The following is a 20,545-nucleotide window of genomic DNA, read 5'->3' as shown; positions in this document are numbered from 1 at the left end:
GCGTCAACAATTATTTTGAATGTTACATTGAAAATGAATATTTGGGTGATGTAGTCGCGCAAAAGTATTGTACGAAAACACCAAGGCAGGGAATATGAAGACGAGAAAAGTGATGAGGATGACACAACTGAGGCTGAGTAAATGACCAATAGGATGCCAGGGATCTTATTGTTGAATTACGGCACTGTTTCATGCAGGAAGGCAATGAAGGCAGTCCATTATCTGCACTGACTCTGTTTATATACAGTCAATCGAAAGAACACACCAGCATGTTCCTCCATCAATAACCAGTGCAAACTAATAGTTTTATAGTACTGTAATAAATTGGTAGTGTTCTAATTTGTTCTGTATTTCATTTAAATACATAATTTGTTAATCAGTTAAATGGTAGCTTGTCTTTTAACTATTTCTATGAAACTTCGGCTGATTGGAGCAGCTGCTTAACTGGGCCAAAACACGCTGGTCCTGATGTGTCCTAATCAACCGGAATCGAACATATTGCAGCGCTAGATTGAAAAGGCAGTGAATACCTTAAAATTCAGAAATAGGTATTAGTGGGACCAAAGTCCAGGCTATTTCAAGATTTAAAAATAATTTCAAGCAAATAATGCTGTTGCATACATAATTTGTAGATTAAATTAACAATTCATTGCATTTTAAGTGATGAAGTTAATACCTGGTTGTTTGATAGAAATCTGATCATAACCTTACAACTTGTAACTTCATATACATGACTAAAATATCAGTATTTGTCATTGTGAGTGAAAATAAAGTGTGTTTTGCACGAGTGTCTTTCAGCAGGGATTACACGACTGTTATGGTCAAACAGTTAACTGGCCAAAAAAAAAATTAACATTGAACTTTGGGGATGAGGAAGTTTGGGGGACAAATTAATTAGTAATACAGCATTTTCTTTCAGTCTTTACAGTCTGAACGGGCACCGTAACATGTAAAACTTTATTCACATTGACAAATATATAAACTGTTAATCTCATCCTCACTCTGAAAAGAAAATATTGTATACCATTTTTAAACAGGCTGTGAAAATAATTTCCACCATCCACCCCACCCCCACCCAATTCTGATTTTTTTTTACAGTTTATCTGATGCAACTGTGTAGTTACTGAATGGCACAGTAGTGCAGTGGCTAACAATGATTTACTGCCCCAGCAGTCAGGGTTCAATTCATGTCAATGTCGTTAAGGAGTGTGTACGTTCTCCCTAAGACTGCTCAGGCTTCCTCCCACATTCTAGAAAGATGTAAGGGTTAGTGAGTTCTGGGCATGCTATGTTGGCATTGGAATCTTGGTAACACTTGCGGGCTGTTCCCTGCTTATCCTCAAACTGTTGGTCATCGATGCAAATTATGCATCTCACTGCATGTTTCGATGTTTCGGTGCATACGTGACAAATAATGCTAACCTTTTGGAATTTTTGATGATCACTTCTGGAAGTGAAAGTCGGTCAAGTGAGTGTTTTCCTGCTGAAGTTACTGCACTAATGGTAATTGCTTCATGTGGATTGTTTTTCTGTCAGGTGTTACTTAGACATGTTGAAAGTGGTGGTCTTCAGCTACCTGTTCTGGTTTGTACTCTGCCTCATCTTTATCACTGGCACAAGCAGGATCAGCATCTTCTGCATGGGTTACCTGGTGGCCTGCTTCTACTTCCTGCTCTCCGGAGGACAGCTGCTGCTGAAACCTGTCAGGGTTATAGTCGACCACTGGGACTACTTGATTGGCTACACTATCCTGGTGATTGTGACAAAGAATGTCTTCTCTGTACGTGCTCGTCTCATTCTCTGGCATGGCCAACCCCCCCCCCCCCCCCCCCCCAGTCCAAAGACTCTGGTCCTGAAATCCCATTGGCTGGCTCCGTGTGTAATTCTGCTGCTTGGTAGGATTTCTGTGGAGAAAAATGTTGGAAAAGGAAAATAGGATTCTCTTACTGCATGATTGGTTCCTCCATTAATATGGGTGGGTTGCAAACCACAGCTGAGAGCCTATCCTGTGTATGTTTTGTTCACCCCATGCATGGCCTGTAGACGATACCAGACCCCTACCTGCATTAATCCCCAGATTAATGTACTGTAGATTAGTGTAGATAGCTACCGGGGTAGTTAATAGTTGCACAGACTCAGTGGGTCAGAGGGTCTCTGCCACTCTCTGAGCTATGCAGAAGCAAGCCTCCTTAGCAAGTGTGAGGTCTGCTTCTGCAACCCACAACATAGGCAATCAGAGCAGGAGACCACTTCTCCTGATTGCCACACCATTCATCAAGAGCGTAGCTGATCTTGCTCAGTGCCATTTCCCTCTTCGCATTGATTTGGATGACTACCTTTTTACCTTTCACTTCCACTTTGATTCTCTCCTGCTGGACAGCCCAAAGTGTTCCATCCTGCTGTAAAGCTAGTTTAAACCCCCTCCGACAGCTCCAGCACACCTTGCCAGCCACTAGGATAGATAGATAGATACTTTATTCATCCCCATGGGGAAATTCAACTTTTTTCCAATGTCCCATACACTTGTTGTAGCAAAACTAATTACATACAATACTTAACTCAGTAAAAAATATGATGTGCATCTAAATCACTATCTCAAAAAGCATTAATAATAGCTTTTAAAAAGTTCTTAAGTCCTGGCGGTTGAATTGTAAAGCCTAATGGCATTGGGGAGTATTGACCTCTTCATCCTGTCTGAGGAGCATTGCATCGATAGTAACCTGTTGCTGAAACTGCTTCTCTGTCTCTGGATGGTGCTATGTAGAGGATGTTCCGAGTTTTCCATAATTGACCGTAGCCTACTCAGCGCCCTTCACTCAGCTACCGATGTTAAACTCTCCAGTACTTTGCCCACGACAGAGCCCGCCTTCCTTACCAGCTTATTAAGACGTGAGGCGTCCCTCTTCTTAATGCTTCCTCCCCAACACGCCACCACAAAGAAGAGGGCGCTCTCAACAACTGACCTATAGAACATCTTCAGCATCTCACTGCAGACATTGAATGACGCCAACCTTCTAAGGAAGTACAGTCGACTCTGTGCCTTCCTGCACAAGGCATCTGTGTTGGCAGTCCAGTCTAGCTTCTCGTCTAACTGTACTCCCAGATACTTGTAGGTCTTAACCTGCTCCACACATTCTCCATTAATGATCACTGGCTCCATATGAGGCCTAGATCTCCTAAAGGATATTACTCTTATACGGGCTAAGCTGTAACCTGCCTGATCCTCACAAGCTCCATCCATTCCAGAGATACTTCCAATGGGTCAGAAGTCCAAAGACCACCCCCACCCCCCGCAATCTCTCTGGCCATGAATTTATTTCCTGGATCTCTCTGTTTCTGCCTTTGAAGACAGCCCTGAGAATCCACCCCTTCTTACTTAAAAACATACCCAGTCCTGACGAAGGGTCTCGGCCCAAAACATCGACAGCGTTTCTCCCTACAGATGCTGCCTGACCTGCTGTGGTCCACCAACATTTTGTGTGTGTTGTTGTTTGAACATACCCAGTGTGGCAGTTTTTCTTTATGTCGCTCTATCAGATTCCCCAGCCCAATCATGAGCCTGACTTTCAACCCCCAGTTTAATCAATTCCCCTTCGCCCCACCTTTGGCCTTGACCCCGTGACGCTTGGGTTTTCCTGCTTCCCAGGGAAGCACACAGTGAGAAACGACCTGAAGCTTCTCCAGTGCACCAACAGGCCTTGAACAAACATTAACCTCGAAACAGCATGGAGGGTCCTACAAAGCCACCACATCAGACTCGTGCTGAAAAATAGGAGGGTGATGTTTTACGAGATCACAATTCTATCTCCTTTACCATTGGATTGGAGAGGGATAGGAACAGACAAGTTAGGAAAGCGTTTAATTAGAGTAAAGGGAGATATGAGGCTATCAGGCAGGAACTTGGAAGCATAAATTGGGAACAGATGTTCTCAGGGAAATTAACAGAAGAAATATGGCAAACGTTCAGGGGATATTTGTGTGAAGTTTTGCATAGGTCTGTTCCAATGAGACAGGGAAAGGATGGTAAGGTACAGGAACCGTGGTGTACAAAGGCTGTTGTAAGTTTAGTCAAGAAGAAAAGAAGAGCTTACAAAAGGTTCAAAAAACTAGGTAATGATATAAAGACCTAGAAGATTATAAGGCTAGCAGGAAGGAGCTTAAGAAAGAAATTAGGAGGGCCAGAAGGGGCCATGAGAAGGCCTTGGCAGAGAGGATTAAAGAAAACCCCAGGGCATTCTACAAGTGCGTGAAGAGCAAGAGGATAAGACGTGAGAGAATAGGACCAATCAAGTGTGACAGTGGAAAAGTGTGTATGGAACCGGAGGAAATAGCAGAGGCGATTGTAGAGATGACTTGCAGCAGACTGAAAAGCTTGAGCATGTAGATATTAAGAAAGAGGATGTGCTGGAGCTTTTGGAAAACATCAAGTTGGATAAGTCACCGGGACCAGACGAGATGTACCTCAGGCTACTATGGGAGGCAAGAGAGGAGATTGCTGAGCATCTGGCGATGATCTTTGCATCATCAATGGGGACGGAAGAATTGGAGGGTTGCGGATGTAGTGCCCTTATTCAAGAAAGGGAGTAAAGATGGCCCAGAAAATTATAGATCAGTGAGTCTTACTTCAGTTGTTGGTAAGTTGATGGAGAAGATCCTGAGAGGCAGGATTTATGAACATTTGGAGAGGCATAATATGATTATGAATAGTCTGCATGTCTTTGTGAAAGGCAGGTCGTGCCTTACGAGCCTGATTGAATTTTTTGAGGATGTGACTAAACACATTGATGAAGGTAGAGCAGTAGATGTAGTGTTATATGAATTTCAGCAAGGCATTTGATAAGGTACCCCATGCAAGGCTTATTAAAGTAAGGAGGCATGGGATCCAAGGGGACATTGCTTTGTGGATCCAGAACTAGCTTGCCCACAGAAGGCAAAGAGTGTTTGTAGATGGGTTATATTCTGCATGGAGGTCGGTCACCAGTGGCGTGCCTCAGGGATCTGTTCTGGGACCCCTACTCTTCGTGATTTTTATAAATGACCTGGATGAGGAAGTGGAGCGATGGGTTAGTAAATTTGCTGATGACGCATAGGTTGGAGTTGTTGTGGATAGTGTGGAGGGTTGTCAGAGGTTACAGTGGGACATTGTTAGGATGCAAAACTGGGCTGAGAAGTGGCAGATGGAGTTCAATCCAGATAAGTGTGAAGTGTTTCATTTTGGTAGGTCAAATATGATGACAGAATATAGTATTAATGGTAAGACTCTTGGCAGTGTGGAGGATCAGAGGGATCTTGTGGACCGAGTCCATTGGACACACAAAGCTGCTACGTAGTTTGACTCTGTGGTTAAGATAGCATATGGTGCATTGGCCTTCATCAAACATGGGATTGAGTTTAGGAGCCGAGAGGTAATGTTGCAGCTATTTAGGGCCCTGGTCAGACCCCACTTAGAATACTGTGCTCAGTTCTGGTTGCCTCACCATAGGAAGGATATGGAAGCCATAGAAAGGATGCAAAGGCGATTTACAAGGATGTTGCCTGGATTGGGGAGCATGCCTTATGAGAATAGGTTGAGTGAACTCGGCCTTTTTTCCTTGGAGTGACGGAAGATGAGAGGTGACCTGATAGAGGTGTATAAGATGATGAGAGGCATTGATCGTGTGGATAGTCGGAGGCTTTTCCCCAGGACTGAAATGGCTAGTATGCGAGGACACATACTTGGTGCTTGGAAGTACGTACAGAGGAGATGTCAGGGGTAAGTTTCTTATGCAGAGAGTGGTGAGTGTGTGGAATGGGCTGCCGGCGACAATGGTGGAGGCAGATACATAGAACATAGAACAATACAGCACAGTACAGGCCCTTCGGTCCACAGTGTTGTGCTGACCCTTAAACCCTGCCTCCCATATAACCCCCCACCTTAAATTCCTCCATATACCTGTCCAGTAGTATAGAACATAGAATAGGGTCTTTTAAGAGACTCCTGGACAGGTACATGGAGCTCATTAAAATATGAGTAATTTTAGGTAATTTCTAATGTAAGGGCATATTTGGCACAGCTTTGCTGGCCAAAGGGCCTGTATTGTGCTGTAGGTTTTCTATGGTTCTGTGTTTCTATATTTCTCTGATTAGAGGGAGCACTTTGGGCACCTTATAATAAAACTCCAGTAATCCACGCTCCAATGGCTTGACTCTGGCTCACCGTGTAATTTTTGCCACGTTCCTCGCTCGCTCACCAGAAGCCCTATTTCTCCCTCCACTCACTGGAGTCTGCTTCTCACACCCTCCTACCACTCGCTCGGGACCCTGTTTCAATGCTGCCCATCCATTCACACATCCTGCGCTGTTCCAAGATCCTGGTTCTGTTGGCCTTGTTCACTTGAGCCTTCCTGGTTAAATGAAATGTCACTGTATAATATATTTTCAAAAAAAGTAATAAAGAGTGTATTTGAGCATTAACAAAATACTATTCTGGAAAATCTGCTGCTATTAACAAAATACATCTTCTAATGCCGAAAAATTGCCAGTCCAGCATCAGTGAAGTCCTACATGTGCAGGGTTAACAGAGTTTTACAGTAGTGAAATGATATTTGATTTGTACAAGTTATAGATGGATCCGGGAGAGTTAAAAGTATAAGATTTAGCAGGAGGGATGATAATCACAGGGAAGATTTAATGAACAGGGTGAATTTTGCTTCAGGAAGTGATTTAACATGAGATACAAGTAGTGAGATCTGTGATAAATGTAGCAAGTGCTGAGACTCAATTTCTCACATATGGAGCAGGTTCCAATCGTGTGGGAGAAGTGGCTCCTGGCTACTCTAATGTTAATATACTGGGAAGCCACTTTCATGCCTTGGGCTGCATAATTAAGCAGGAGCATTAGGTGAAGCAAGAAAATTTGTTAAATCAACCTGACCAACAATGTTAAACAAAAAATGTGTAATTGGACTAAATTACATGCTGAGCCTAGAAATCGGGCAAAATTAACTCTAATCTACAAATCAGTTGGGCTGACCAAATGAGTTACAATACTGTGGAAGAGGATTTCCTAGACATCCTTGCACTGGTTTTGTGTAATGAGAAGGAAGCAATGAGAAATCTTGCTGTAAGTGAGAGGGGTGACCATAATATAATAAAATGCATCAAACTATAGTGTGAAGGAGTTAGTTCCAAGACCAGTGTCCTGAACTGAAATAAAGGAACATGGAACAATACAGCAAAGGAACAAGTTTGGGCCTCTTTGACAAACTGACTAGAATTTAGTGATGATTTGAATAGTAAAGCGGATGGCAGAGGCTGATAGGTGTGGTGTATCGGAACTTTCAAAAGGCCTGTGATAAGACTGGAGATAGTTTAATGTTATTTCCAGTACACAGGTGTAAAGGAGAATAAAAAAAGAGATCAGTGTGCAAAGCTAAAACAAATGTACTGATCTAGACAAGAACCAGTTGGCAGACAGGTATAGGAAAGATGGAGCTGGTGAGACATGGGAATGATTGGACTAAATTACATGCTGAGCCTAGAAATCGGGCAAAATTAACTCTAATCTACAAATTGGTTGGGCTGACCAAATGAGTTACAATACTGTGGAAGAGGGTTTCCTAGACATCCTTGCACTGGTTTTGTGTAATGAGAAGGAAGCAATGAGAAATCTTGCTGTAAGCACTACAGTATTTCAGGAGAGAGGGGCAGCATGGCAGCAGACAAAACTACTAACTATTCCATTAATTACACATTTTCTGGACTAAAATCACTGTAATCCACAGTCTGTGTAATACCTCTTTTGGAATTGTGTTTTTGAACCGTCAGTATGACCTGACATTTTTACGAGATCCTGTAGGATTCAGCGAACTAGATTTTAGAGAAACACACACAGAATGCCAGAGGAACTCAGCAGGCCAGGTAGCGTCTATGAAAAAGAATACAGTTGAAGTTATGGTCCGAGACCTTACATCAGGACGGCTCCTGATGAATAGTCTCGGCCTGAAACATTGACTGTACTCTTTTCCATCGATGCTGCCTGGCCTGCTGAGTTCCTCCAGAATTTTGTGTGTGTTGCTTGGATTTCCAGCATCTGCAGACTTTCTCTTGCTTGTGATTGGATTTTTGAGAATGCAGACATGGCCACAGCAGTCACTGCTACAGCAGACTTGGGCCCAGGCACAAGAGCGAAAAATGAACTGATGTTTGGCATGTTTAAGTGCCAAGCCAGATTAAGAAGGTCAAGGTATCAAGGCCGAGGGCAAAGGATGAACCGTGTTCAGCTCACTACTCTGAGGTTTGCCTGTCTCATGCTGAACTTGCTGGATTCACTTTCAGGGACTCTGTGGTTCATGTTCTGGGTGTTATTTGTTTACATTTTTATCATTTGCATGATCTGTTTTTTACACTTTGGGTGTTTGACAGTCTTTGTTGTGTGGGGTTTTTAATGGGTTCTATTGTGCTGTTTCGTTTAGTGTCTGCCTGCAACAAGACGAATCTCAAGGTTGTACAGTATATAGTACACAAACTTTGATGATAATGCACTTTGAACAAAGAGTGGGACTACACAGGTTGTTTTCCAAATGGCAGTCATTTTGTTAATTGGAGCCCAGCTTATTTACGATACATAATAATGACTTAAATGTAGGAATTAAATGGAAATATCTCCAAGTTTGTGGAGGAAGGATGCTAGGTTGGATAGAGTTGTGGAGGATCCAGTGATTTGGACAGGTTGAGTGAGTTGGCAGATGTATAGTAGATAGAGTAATGTGTGGTTATCCACTTTGGTGATAAAGACAGGAAGGCAGATCATTATCTGAATGGCAATAAAATGAGAAAGAATGGGATGCAATGAGTTTTGGGTGTCTTAGATAAGAAGACAAACAGTATGAGGGCTTTCATAGTCAGAAGGTTTGAGTACAGGAGTAGCGTCGTGCACTGTTCACCTAGGTCTTCTCATATACAGCAACAGACTACAACAAACTCAGAGTGGATCAAATGATGAACATATTTACTACTTGCACGGTAGTAAATACTCCATATGTTAAGTTAAGTTGTCAGTAGGTAGCTTCAGTCTTGCAGCTCAAAGCAGATCATTTTTATATGTTTACAGATTTCAGTAATTCTATGTAATTCAATAAATTGCATTTACATTGTCTTCAATAAAGACAATTTCATGTCTTTGAAATCATTCGATCCCATAACTGCATTCCTTACTTACCTGCATCCATATCACCACCCCAATGTCCTGTTTTTCTCTGGTGTCAAAACACTCCCTGCCACAAAACGCACACACATCAGCAAACCAACAAAGTACTCTGGGATCACACAGATTCCATTTTGTCACATTGCATTTAACAAAAGTTATAAATTCGTAAAAACTTAAGGATGACAGATATATTTCCACTGCAGGGTTGTCTCGTTGCATTTCTATAAGGTCAGGGTGGGAATGCACCATAAGTATTGTGTGCAGTTCTGGTCCCCTTATCTGAGAAAGAATGTTATTAACATGGGGTGACAGCAGTAGAGATTCATCAGACTAATTCATGGTATGATGGGATCCACATAAGAAGAGGAATTGGACTTATAGTTGTTAGAGTTTGGAAGAAAACTGAACTTCAATGAAACTTATAAAATCCTGGTGGGACTGAACAGATGTGATGAAGGAAGGATGTTCCAAGAAAGTCTAGAACTTGATGACACTGCTTAATAATGTAGGAAATGTAATTTAGGACATAAGTGTGGAGAAATTTGTCCACACAGAGTGGAGAACCTCAAATTTCCTATCACAGAAGGTAGCTGAGGTCAAATCAAGGGATATGGGGAGAAAGTGTGAATAAGGGATTGAATTTGGACAATCAGCTATGATTGAATTGGATAGTGGAGCAGGCTAAGTAGGCTGAGTGATTGATTCTTGCTTCTGATTTCTGTGTTTCATGTTGACTCATCTTATTCATCCTGCCAAAATGTAATGCACCTCATTCTTCAGCATCAAGCTCTATCTGCAACCGATCCACTATCTTGTCTCTATCTCCAAGCACTCTACCACTATTCTCTTCTCAGTTTAATGCACCACTCTTCTGAGTCATCAACTGTTATGAAAATTGTATCCGAAACACCTAGACCAAGTCCAAATACACTTCCCTGAAGTAGAGGAAATCATCTTTCATTACAAGAAGCTCAGAGACCTCGGCCTTCACCTTGCCTTGTGTAGCTAGATCCTGGGCTTCCTGTCAGATCGCCAGCAGGTAGTAAGAGTGGGCTCCCTCACCTCTGCCCTCTGATCGTTAACACAGGTGCCCCTCAGGGCTGTGTCCTAACCCACTCCTTTACTCTCTGTATACCCATGACTGTGTAGCCTCCCACAGTTCCAATCTGCTAATTAAATTTGCTGATGATACACCATTATTGGCCTAATCTCAAATAATAATGAGGCAACCTACAAAGAAGTCATTACCTTGACACAGTGGTGTCAAGAAAACAACTTCTCCCTCAATTTTGCAAACAAAAACAAAGGAGCTGGTTATGAACTACAAGAGGAATGGAGACAGGCTAACCCCTATAGACATCAATAAATCTGGGGTCGAGAGGGTGAACAGTTTTAAGTTCTTGGCATTCACATCACCAAGGATCTCACGTGGTCTGTACATACTGGCTGTGTGGTGGAAAAAGCACCACAGCGTCTCTTTCACTTTAGACGTTGAAGAAGTTTGGTATGGGCCCCCAAATCCTTTCTACAGGGACACAATTGAGAGCATCCTGACTGGCTGTATCACTGCCTGGTACAGGAACTGTACTTCCCTCAATCGCAGGACTCTGCAGAGAGTGGCGTGGACAGCCCAGCACATCTATAGATGTGAATTCCCCACTATTTAGGACATTTACAAAGACAGATGTGTAAAAAGGGCCCGAAGGATCATTGGGGACCCAAGTCACCCCAACCACAAACTGTTCCAGCTGCTACCATCTGGGAAACAGTACCGTAGCATAAAAGCCAGGACCAACAGGCTCCGGGACAGCTTCTTCCACCAGGCCATCAGACTGATTAATTCATGCTGATACAATTGTATTTCTATGTTATATTGACTGTCCTGTTGTACATACTATTTATTACAAATTACTATAAATTGCACATTGCACATTTAGACAGAAATGTAACAATGATTTTTACTCCTCATGCATATGAAGGATGTAAGTTATAAAGTCAATTCCTTTCAATACTGGTGCCTGCTACTTGGTCTGCCGTTCCTTCCCTCCACCCTGCCTCTTTCAAATTGTCATGGTGTTGTGGTCTCATCTGTGGTCTTTGATCCTCAGAGAATTCCTCTCTCCCCCACCCCCAAACACAGAGTTCAGAACTAAATACCAGTGAGGGAGCAAAATGCTCTGGGAGATCTTGTCATGACCTGCTCTTTAGTAGTCACCCATTCGCTCTCTGCCTGTAGCCTTGTGAGCATCTCTGGAAATGTGCTGTTCTCAGAGCACACAGCTCACAGGCAGAGTGTAATGATGTCAAGGTTAGACTTCTGGAGCTTGTGCCCTCATTGACGACCATTCCCTTACCCCTGATGGTCCCAAACACAGCATGGCTATTCCATGGAACTAAGGTGCCCTGTGGTATATTTATTGATTAGATTAATTCAATTAACAAATAATATGTAAAATACAGTTACTCCTATATCCCTGTTTGGCCTTAATGAACATTTTAACTTCCTGTCTCTTTCTTTCCATCCACAAACATGAAATAAAATATGAGAAAATAAGGAGCATTGGTTTAAACTCATTGACTTCGACCTGGGGGTTTGCTTCCACCCCCCGCTCCAGGATTCTGTTTGCCGCACAGACTGGGGATCTGTATCCTGTATTCCTTTCATTCAGCACATTTAACAGTGTGTGAGCATGGTTAATCAGTGGAGCTTGCTTAGCGAAGAATCTGTACTTAACTGTTAATGCATACAGACACTTAAGTGAATGCTCTTTCAAAAGTACATTTTCTTAAAGGAGGAACATATTTAAGCAGGTGCTTTTGCTGATGCATGGTGTCCCTAGTCATTGTTCACCAGCGGAACGCGCACTCGCTCTAGCCTTTGGCTCTCACTTTGCTGACCATGTTTTTTTAAATGGGAGAGGGAAATAGAAACGTTGCAGAGGCGGTCAAACCCGCTGCGACAAATTTGATGGCAAATTAACTCGTGCTCTGATTGACCCCTGACAGATTGGCTCCTGTGTCTACTTGAAAAGCTTGCTTGAGAGGAACTGCTGGGTGGTGCAGACGTTTGGAATGGCTTGTACGATCACGGAGTATGATCTGCGTGAGTAGATAATAGTTTGTTTCACCAGACTTAGAAGTCAAACGTGAGATTCCCTGCATGGGGTGCATGATGTAAGGAATTCTCCACTGTATCAGAACTATCATGCTGCTTAACAACATCCAGTACCAATTTGCAGAATTATCCTCTAATTAAACATTAGGACACCTAGAAGTACTTGTCAGGAAGATCCAGAGCACCCAGTGTGTGTCTGGGATGGGCACTGGCCTTCCACAGAGAGCTGATTGAATGTGGCAGCTATCACCCATCCCAATGCTGAGCTTGGTGACCTCTTGGACCACTGTCAATGAGAATGAGGGATGAGGAAAATAATCAGAACTAGCTTTAGTGGGGAGGGTGGATTGGGAGCAGGAAAACAGAATGGCATTTTAGGGGAAAGGGGCAATGGGATAGATGAGCAGCCAGTGTTGAGGGGGATCAAGGCAAGATTGGCGTTTGGTATTGGGGAGGATTGAGGTCAGATATTGAGGGAGATCATTGTTTGGTGTTGGGAGAGATCGGGGAAGTTCAGTATTTAGTGTTGTCAAGGATCAAGGGAGACAAGCATCTGGTGCTGGGGGAGTTCAGCCAATATCAGCAGTATATTTGTAGAGATTGAGGGAAGTGATGATCAGGAGACGAGGGAGGATGAGCGATGTGTGAAGACAGATGGGCAATGATCACGACAAAGGAGCAGAAGTAGGCCATTCGGTCCATCGAGTCTGCTCCACCACTCCACCATGAGCTAAACTATTCTCCCGTCTAGTTCCAATTTCCGGTTTTTTTCTCATATCCCTTGATACCCTGACTAATCAGATACTGTCAATCTCCTCCTTAAAAACCTTCAATGATTGGGCCTCCACAGCTGTATGTGGCAACAAATTCCATAAATCCACGACCCTCTGGCTAAAAAAATTTCTCCTCATCTCCGTTTTAAATGGGTACCCTCTAATTCTAAGACTGTGACCTCTTGTCCTGGGCTCACCCACCAAGGGAAACAGCCCTTCCACATCTACTCTGTCCAACCCTTTCAACATTTGAAATGTTTCTATGAGATCCCCTCTCATTCTTCTATACTCTAATGAATACAATCCAAGAGCCGATAAACGCTCCTCATATGTTAGTCCCTGCATTCCAGGAATCATCCTAGTGAATCTTCTCTGAACTCTCTCCAACATCAGCACATCCTTTCTAAGATAGGGGGACCAAAATCAGTATTTGTTATTGATGAGTTGGCTGTTTATCAGAGTGCTATTGCCAGGATCGGGGTAGATTGTTGCTTCCTTTTGAGGGAGGGTTCAATGGACTGTGTTGAGGAAGGTCAGTGACATTGGCAAGGCAAAAACTGGGAAGGTTAGCAACTGGTGTTAGGAGGGTCCTGGGTAAGATCAGGATTTGTGTGGTGGGATTGGGATCAGGATGAGCCCAACCTCCTGGAGGGATGATATGGGAAGTGCTGCTCACTCTTTTTGCTGGAGCAGTCAGAAGATTGGTGAGAGGGGCTTGTTGCTTGGCAGACCAGGGGAATATGATGGGAAATCATTGGCAAAGTGGGGGAATGTGCTGGGAAGACAACGTTCTCCTGGTCTGCCCAGTAACTGACACTCCCAAGACGACTAGTCCTAGCCTCCCCTGTGCTGCTTCATAGGATCATAGCAAGGAGAGTAACATTGCCACATGAGCCCTGATGTGAAATCACATCAGCATCACAAAGGTGACATTTTGGAATGTTTCTAGCTCATTTTTTTAATTGATATGAAACAAACTAGAAACTCTGTCCAAAAAATTCAATAGAGTTTTAATTGTATTTTGCTGGATAAAAAAGCACGATTCAGTTGAATTTCATGGAAGTGGTGTTCAAAATGTTCTGCCAGTTCACACTCCCTCACCCCATTCTTGGTATGAGGCCAGTGGCTAAACTATTGGAAGATGGTTGATGACAGGGAATAACGTGACTTTCTACCTCCAAATGCCTAGCCCCACACCATTGACATTGTTTGATCGACATGGGCCCTGTTTGTGGTGTCCCACCATGCTACACAACTTGGACATAGCAAAGGCATTCACTTACCCAATCAGAGGATTCTTGGCCAGTGACCTCTTCCTCTTTCTCCTATAGTTTCAAAAACAAAATGGTTCAAAGGGAATTCTTTCTATAAGGTTCCATGGATTTTCATTTAAGTTGCTTGAAGTGGAATCTAGGAGATATGTTAGTTTTTAAATCTCTGTGGGCTTCAGGTAGGTCCTGGAGATCTGCAAACCCAAACAATATCTTCACAGAAGAATACCCTCTGGAGGGAAGCAGAGACAGTTGATAGGAAGAACATGACAATTGGCTGGCCCTGAGATGTTGGTGCTCAGGTCCCTGATGGCATCACTCTAAATGTATATGTTTTACATATGTCCCTATATGTTTCCAGCAAATACGGACAACCTGCATGAAGCCTGTGAAGTCCCAAGCAAGCAGGCGGGCATTATCTGGGATAGTGTCTGCTTCCTCTTCCTACTAGCCCAGCGGAGAGTCTTTCTGAGCTACTACTTTCTGCATGTGGTCGCAGATCTGAAGGCTTCAAAGCTCCTGGCAGCAAGGTGAGAATCATTCCTGTAGGCTTCAATCATTCTAGACCCTGGATAACCTCTTCTTTGTGGCATTTATGCAGGGCTGTGTGCACCATTGAATATGTTGGTTCAGAGACTCCCATCTCCAATTCATTTCAAACATGGTGTTAGCTGATTCCTTCAAGGTGATTACTAATAAGCTGCAATTCATTAGTTCCCACACAGGGGTGATCTTCCAAGGCTGGTTTACCTGCACACCTCTCTCTGAATTTTTGTTGGGAAAACTATGCTTATTGGCACTAGGGAAAGATAGGGATTGATGTTGAATATTCATCAAATGATTTCTATGATTTAGCTATCCACTTGAGAGATAGTTAAGTAGAAATTCCACACCTCTGTTGCTGTGTTTCTTCAGTGCCTCAGTAAAGTGCAGCATGGCTTGTAACCTGAAAGGAGTTAGAAACGTAGAAACGTTACAGGCCCTGTGGCCCACAATGTTTTACCAACCATGTAACCCACTCTAGAAGCTGCCTAGAATTTCCCTACCACATAGCCCTCTATTCTTCTGAGCTCCATGTACTAATCTAAGAGTCTCTTAAAAGACCCTATTGTATCCATTTCTACCACCTTTGCTGGCAGTGCATTCCATACAGCCACCGCTCTCTGTGTAAAAAAAAACTTACCTCTGACATCCCCCTTATACCTCCTTCCAAACACCTTAAAACTATGCCCCCTCATTTTCCCATTTCAGCCCTGGGAAAAAGCCTCTGGCTATCCACACGTTCAATGCCTCTCATCATTGTATACACCTCTATCAGGTTACATCTCATCCTCCATTGCTCCAAGGAGAAAAAGCCAAGTTCACTCAACCCATTCTCATAAGGCATGCTCCCCAATCCAGGCAACACCCTTGTAAATCTCCTCTGCACTCTCTCTATAACATCCACACCCTTCCTGTAGTGAGGTGACCAGAACTGAACACAGTACTCCAAGTGGGGTCTAACTAAGGTCTTGTATAGCTTTAACATTACCTCACAGCTCTTGAACTCAATCCCATGGTTGATGAAGGCCAACACATCATATGCCTTCTTAACAACACTGTCAACTTGTGCAGCATCTTTGAGTGTCCTATGGACATGGACCCCAAGATCTCACTAATCCTCCACACTGCCAAGAGTTTTACCATTAATATTATATTCTGTCTTCAAATTTGACCTAATGAAATGAACCACTTCACACTTATCTGGGTTGAACTCCAACTCAGCCCAGATCCCGCTGTAATCTCTGACAATCCACAATGTCTATACACTCAAGCATTTCAGTCCACTTTATGTCATCTCCACAATTGCCAAGGTCCTTTTCCCCGGTGAATACTGAAGCAAAGTATCCATTAAGTACTTCCACTACCTCCTCCGGCTTCTTGCACATGTATCCACTCTCACTCTCACACGGCTCATCCTCTTGCTCTTCCCATACTTGTAGAATGCCTTGGGGTTTTCCTAAATCCTGCTCACCAAAGCCTTTTCATGGCCCCTTCTTGCTCTCCTAATTTCATTCTTCTGCTCCTTCTTGGCACCTTCTAGAGCTCTAACAGTACCTAGTTTCTTGAACCTTTCAAAGTTTTTCTTTTCTTCTTGACTAGATTTTCTACATTCTTTGTTACACCATGGTTCTTTTACCCTACCATCATTTCCCTGCATCAGTGGAATATACCAATGCAGAATGCCATGCAAATGTTCCCTGTACATTTGCCACATTTCTGCTGTGCATTTAGGAAATTACAATGGCATGAGAGGAGAACTGACCGAAGTTGACTAGAAAGGGACATTTGCAGGAAGGACAGCAGAGCAGCAATGGCTGGAGTTACTGTGAAAAATGAGGGCAGTGCAAGACAGATAGATTCCAAATAAAAAGAAATTTTCAAAAGAAAGAAAGACTCTACCGTGACTGACAAGTGAAGTCAGAGCCAAAGTAAAAGCAAAAGAGAGGGCATACAAGGAATCCAGACCTAGTGGGAAGATTGGGGAGCTTTTAAAAATTTGCAGAAGGAAACTAAGAAGGTAATTTGGAAGGAAAAGATGAATTATGAGAGGAAGCTGGTGACTAAAGTCAAAGAAGATACTAAAAGCTTTTTTAAGTATATAAAGGGTAAAAGAGAGCTGAGGGTAGATATAGGACCAATACAAAATGACGCTGAAGATATTGTAATGAGAGATGGCAGAAGAACCAATGTGTATTTTGCATCAGTCTTCACAATGGAAGACGTCTGCAGTATACTGAACATTCAAGAGTGTCAGGGAAGTGAAGTTTGTGCAGTGAAAATTATGACTGAGAAGGTGCTCAGGAAGCTTAATGATCTGAGGGTGGATAAATCTCCTGGACCTGATGGAATGCACCCTCGGGTTCTGAAGGAAGTAGCTAGAGAGATTGCGGAGGCATTAACGATGATCTTTCAAGAATCAATAGATTCTGGAACTGTACCAGATGACTGGAAAATTGAAAGTGTTACACCACTATTTAAGAAGGGTGGGAGACAGCAGAAAGGAAACTATAGATCTGTTAGTCTAATAACAGTGGTTGGGAAGTTGTTGGAATTGATTGTTAGTGATGAGATTACAGAGTACCTGGAGGCATATGACAAGATGGGCCAAAGCCAGCATGGTTTCCTGAAAGGAAAATCCTGCCTGAATAACCTACTGCAATTCTTTGAGGAAATTACAAGCAGGGTAGACAAAGGAGATGCAGTAGATGTGGTGTACTTGGATTTTCAGAAGGCCTTTGACAGGGTGCCACACATGAGGCTGCTTAGCAACGTAAGGGCCCATGGAATTACACGAAATTACTAGCGTGGGTGGAGCATTGGCTGGTCGGCAGAAAACAGAGAGTGGGAATAAAGGGATCCTATTCTGGCTGGCTGCCAATTACCAGTGGAGTTCCACAGGGGTTGGTGTTGGGTCCACTGCTTTTTGCAATGTATGTCAATGATTTGGACTACGGTATTAATGGATTTGTGGCTAAATTTGCCAATGATACACAGATAGGTGGAGGAGTGGGTAGTGTTGAGGAAACAGAGAGCCTGCAGAGAGACTTAGGTAGTTTAGGGGAATGGGCAAAGAAGTAGCAACTGAAGTACAATGTTAGAAAGTGTATGGTCATGCACTTTGGTGGAAGAAATAACCAGCAGACTATTATTTAGATGGGGATAGAATTCAAAATGCAGAGATGCAAAGGGACTTGGGAGTCCTTGTGCAAGATACCCTAAAGGTTAACCTCCAGGTTGGGTCAATTGTGAAGAAGGTGAATGCAATGTTGGCATTCATTTCTATAGGTATAGAATATAAGAGCAGGGATGTGATGAGGTTTTATAAGACACTCGTGAGACCACACTTGGAGTATTGTGTGCAGTTTTGGGCTCTTTATTTTAGAAAGGATATACTGACATTGGAGAAGAGGGTTCAGAGAAGATTCACAAGAATGATTCTAGGAATGAAAGGGTTACCGTATGAGGAATGTCTGGCAGCTCTTGGGCTGTATTCCCTGTAGTTCAGGAGAATGAGGGGGGATCTCATAGAAACATTCCAAATGTTAAAAGGCCTGAACAGATTAGATATGGCAAAGCTATTTCCCATGGTAGGGGAGTCCAGGACAAGAGGGCACGGCTTCAGGATTGAATGATGTCCTTTTAGAACTAAGATGCAGAGAAATTACTTTAGTCAGAGGGTGGTAAATCTGTGGAATTTGTTGCCACGAGTGGCTGTGGAGGCCAAGTCATTGGGTGTATTTAAGGCAGAGATAGATAGGTTCTTGATTAGCCAGGGCATCAAAGGGTTTGGGTTGAAGGCAGGGGAGTGGTGATGACTGGAGGAATTGGATGAGCCCATGATTGAATGGCGGAGCAGACTCGATGGGCTGAATGGCCTACTTCTGCTCCTATATCTTATGGTCTTATGGTCTTATTTCCCTGAGAATATCTGCTCCCAACTTATACCAACTATATCAGTAGTTGTAACTAACTAAGCCACATGGAACTTAATTAGGTTTAAGCTCCTACGCTAACTATGAACAGAACGGAGAGCTCCCCAATGATCTGCTGGGTATGTCTTCCTGCTCTGTATTCAGGAGAAGCCCTACATCATATTGCCTGTCTTTAGTCACTTTCTAACTGCTCATATTTATTCACTGACCAGATAACTTTCTTCACCGTGGTATATCCTAGCAGATAGAGATTCCCTCTTCCTATGCTCCCAGCTGATGAACCAGCTTTGTCTGTCTCCTTCCTAGTTCTGGCGACAGGTCTTTGACCTGAAACATTAACTCTGGTTCTCTTCCCACAAATGACGCACGACCTACTGAATGTTAACACCATTTTCTGTTTATATTTTTGGTATCCAGCATCTGCGTCATTTTTTTTTTTTAATTTTCAAGTTGTTCAATGTCTTACTTAACACTTCTCCTTCAGTGGATAATGTCCAAAATAACAGGCTATTTGACTCATTATTGGCAAAGGGTTCTGTGTTTTGCCTCCAGTGTTGATCTTCATTTCAAAGCAGAGTTCTGAGAGACTGTCAACTGATGTTGCAATAGACCTCACATTTACTGCACTGCCCTTTCTCTGTAGCTGTTACACTTTATTCTGTGTTCAGTTATTGTTTTACCTTGTTCTGCCTCAATGCACAATGTAATAATTTGATCTATATGAACAGTATGCAAGACAAGTTTTTCACTGTATCTCGATACATGTGACAATAATAAACCAATTCCAAAACCCAATATTTGTAAATGTGAAATGCAGAAAGGTGATAAGTTGAAATTTAAAGTGCAAAGAGATGATTATATTACAAATGATGTATGTATTCAGATGACCAGGTTTGCAGAAACCTAATTCTTTTGTTTGCACAGAGGAGCTGAACTGTTTGAAGCAAAAGTGAAAAAAGGAATCACAATGAGACTGGAGAAAGAACGGCAATCCATGGAGATGCTGAAGAAACAGTAAGTTTGATTTAATCAGCGAGGAATGCGTGACGTGCTGAAACAGGCTAGTTCCTCACTCAGGACATTTGACCTTTAATTCCCTGCACATCAAATTCACAATGCTAAACATAAAGCTGGAGTGGACAGAGCTCCTCGTGATTGCCCAGAGCGGGTTTGTTTGTTTATTGCTGTTTATGCTGACAAGCAAAGGTGCTGGTGGAAGATATGCCAGCAACATGGTGATAGAACAGAAAGAGACATTTCGGGCTGTCGTATCTGTTACAGCTCTTTGCAAGAACAGTTCAATTCACCCCTCTCTTCTGTCTCCACTTCTGAGGGAGGGTGGGAACTGGGCTCATGTATATTAGAGGGAGGTAACTGGGGCCCCTGTCTATTAGAAGGAGGTAACTGGGGCCCCTTTCTATTAGAAGGAGGTAACTGGGGCCCCTTTCTATTAGAAGGAGGTAACTGGGAGCCCTGTCTATTAGAGGGAGGAAACGAGGGGCCACTGTGTATTAGAGGGTATGCAGGAACTGGGGGCCCTGTATATTAGATGGAGGGTGGGAACTGGGACCCTTGTCTATTAGAGGGAGAGAACTGGAGGCCCCTGTGTATTAGAGAGAAGGTGGGAACCAGGGCCCCTGTCTATTAGAGAGAGGAAACTGGGGGCCCCTGTGTATTAGAAGGAGGGTGGGAATTTGGACCCTTGTCTCCTAGAGGGAGGGTGG

General features: G+C 43.1%; 1 protein-coding gene across 1 annotated transcript in view; it reads left to right on the top strand.

The window, feature by feature from the left end:
- LOC140736375 (piezo-type mechanosensitive ion channel component 2) overlaps positions 1 to 20,545 on the top strand; it is a 232,857-nt gene that overhangs the window by 79,478 nt on the left and 132,834 nt on the right. The window contains exons 20-23 of the mRNA XM_073062358.1: positions 1,537 to 1,780; positions 12,194 to 12,290; positions 14,708 to 14,876; positions 19,746 to 19,835. Of these exons, the coding sequence (XP_072918459.1) occupies positions 1,537 to 1,780; positions 12,194 to 12,290; positions 14,708 to 14,876; positions 19,746 to 19,835 (600 nt within the window). The remainder of the gene's footprint in view (positions 1 to 1,536; positions 1,781 to 12,193; positions 12,291 to 14,707; positions 14,877 to 19,745; positions 19,836 to 20,545) is intronic.

The sequence above is a fragment of the Hemitrygon akajei genome, chromosome 11, assembly GCF_048418815.1.
Source record: "Hemitrygon akajei chromosome 11, sHemAka1.3, whole genome shotgun sequence".
NCBI lineage: Eukaryota > Metazoa > Chordata > Chondrichthyes > Myliobatiformes > Dasyatidae > Hemitrygon > Hemitrygon akajei.
Note: the sequence above shows the minus strand (reverse complement) of the source record. Positions and strands in the feature narration are given on the sequence as shown.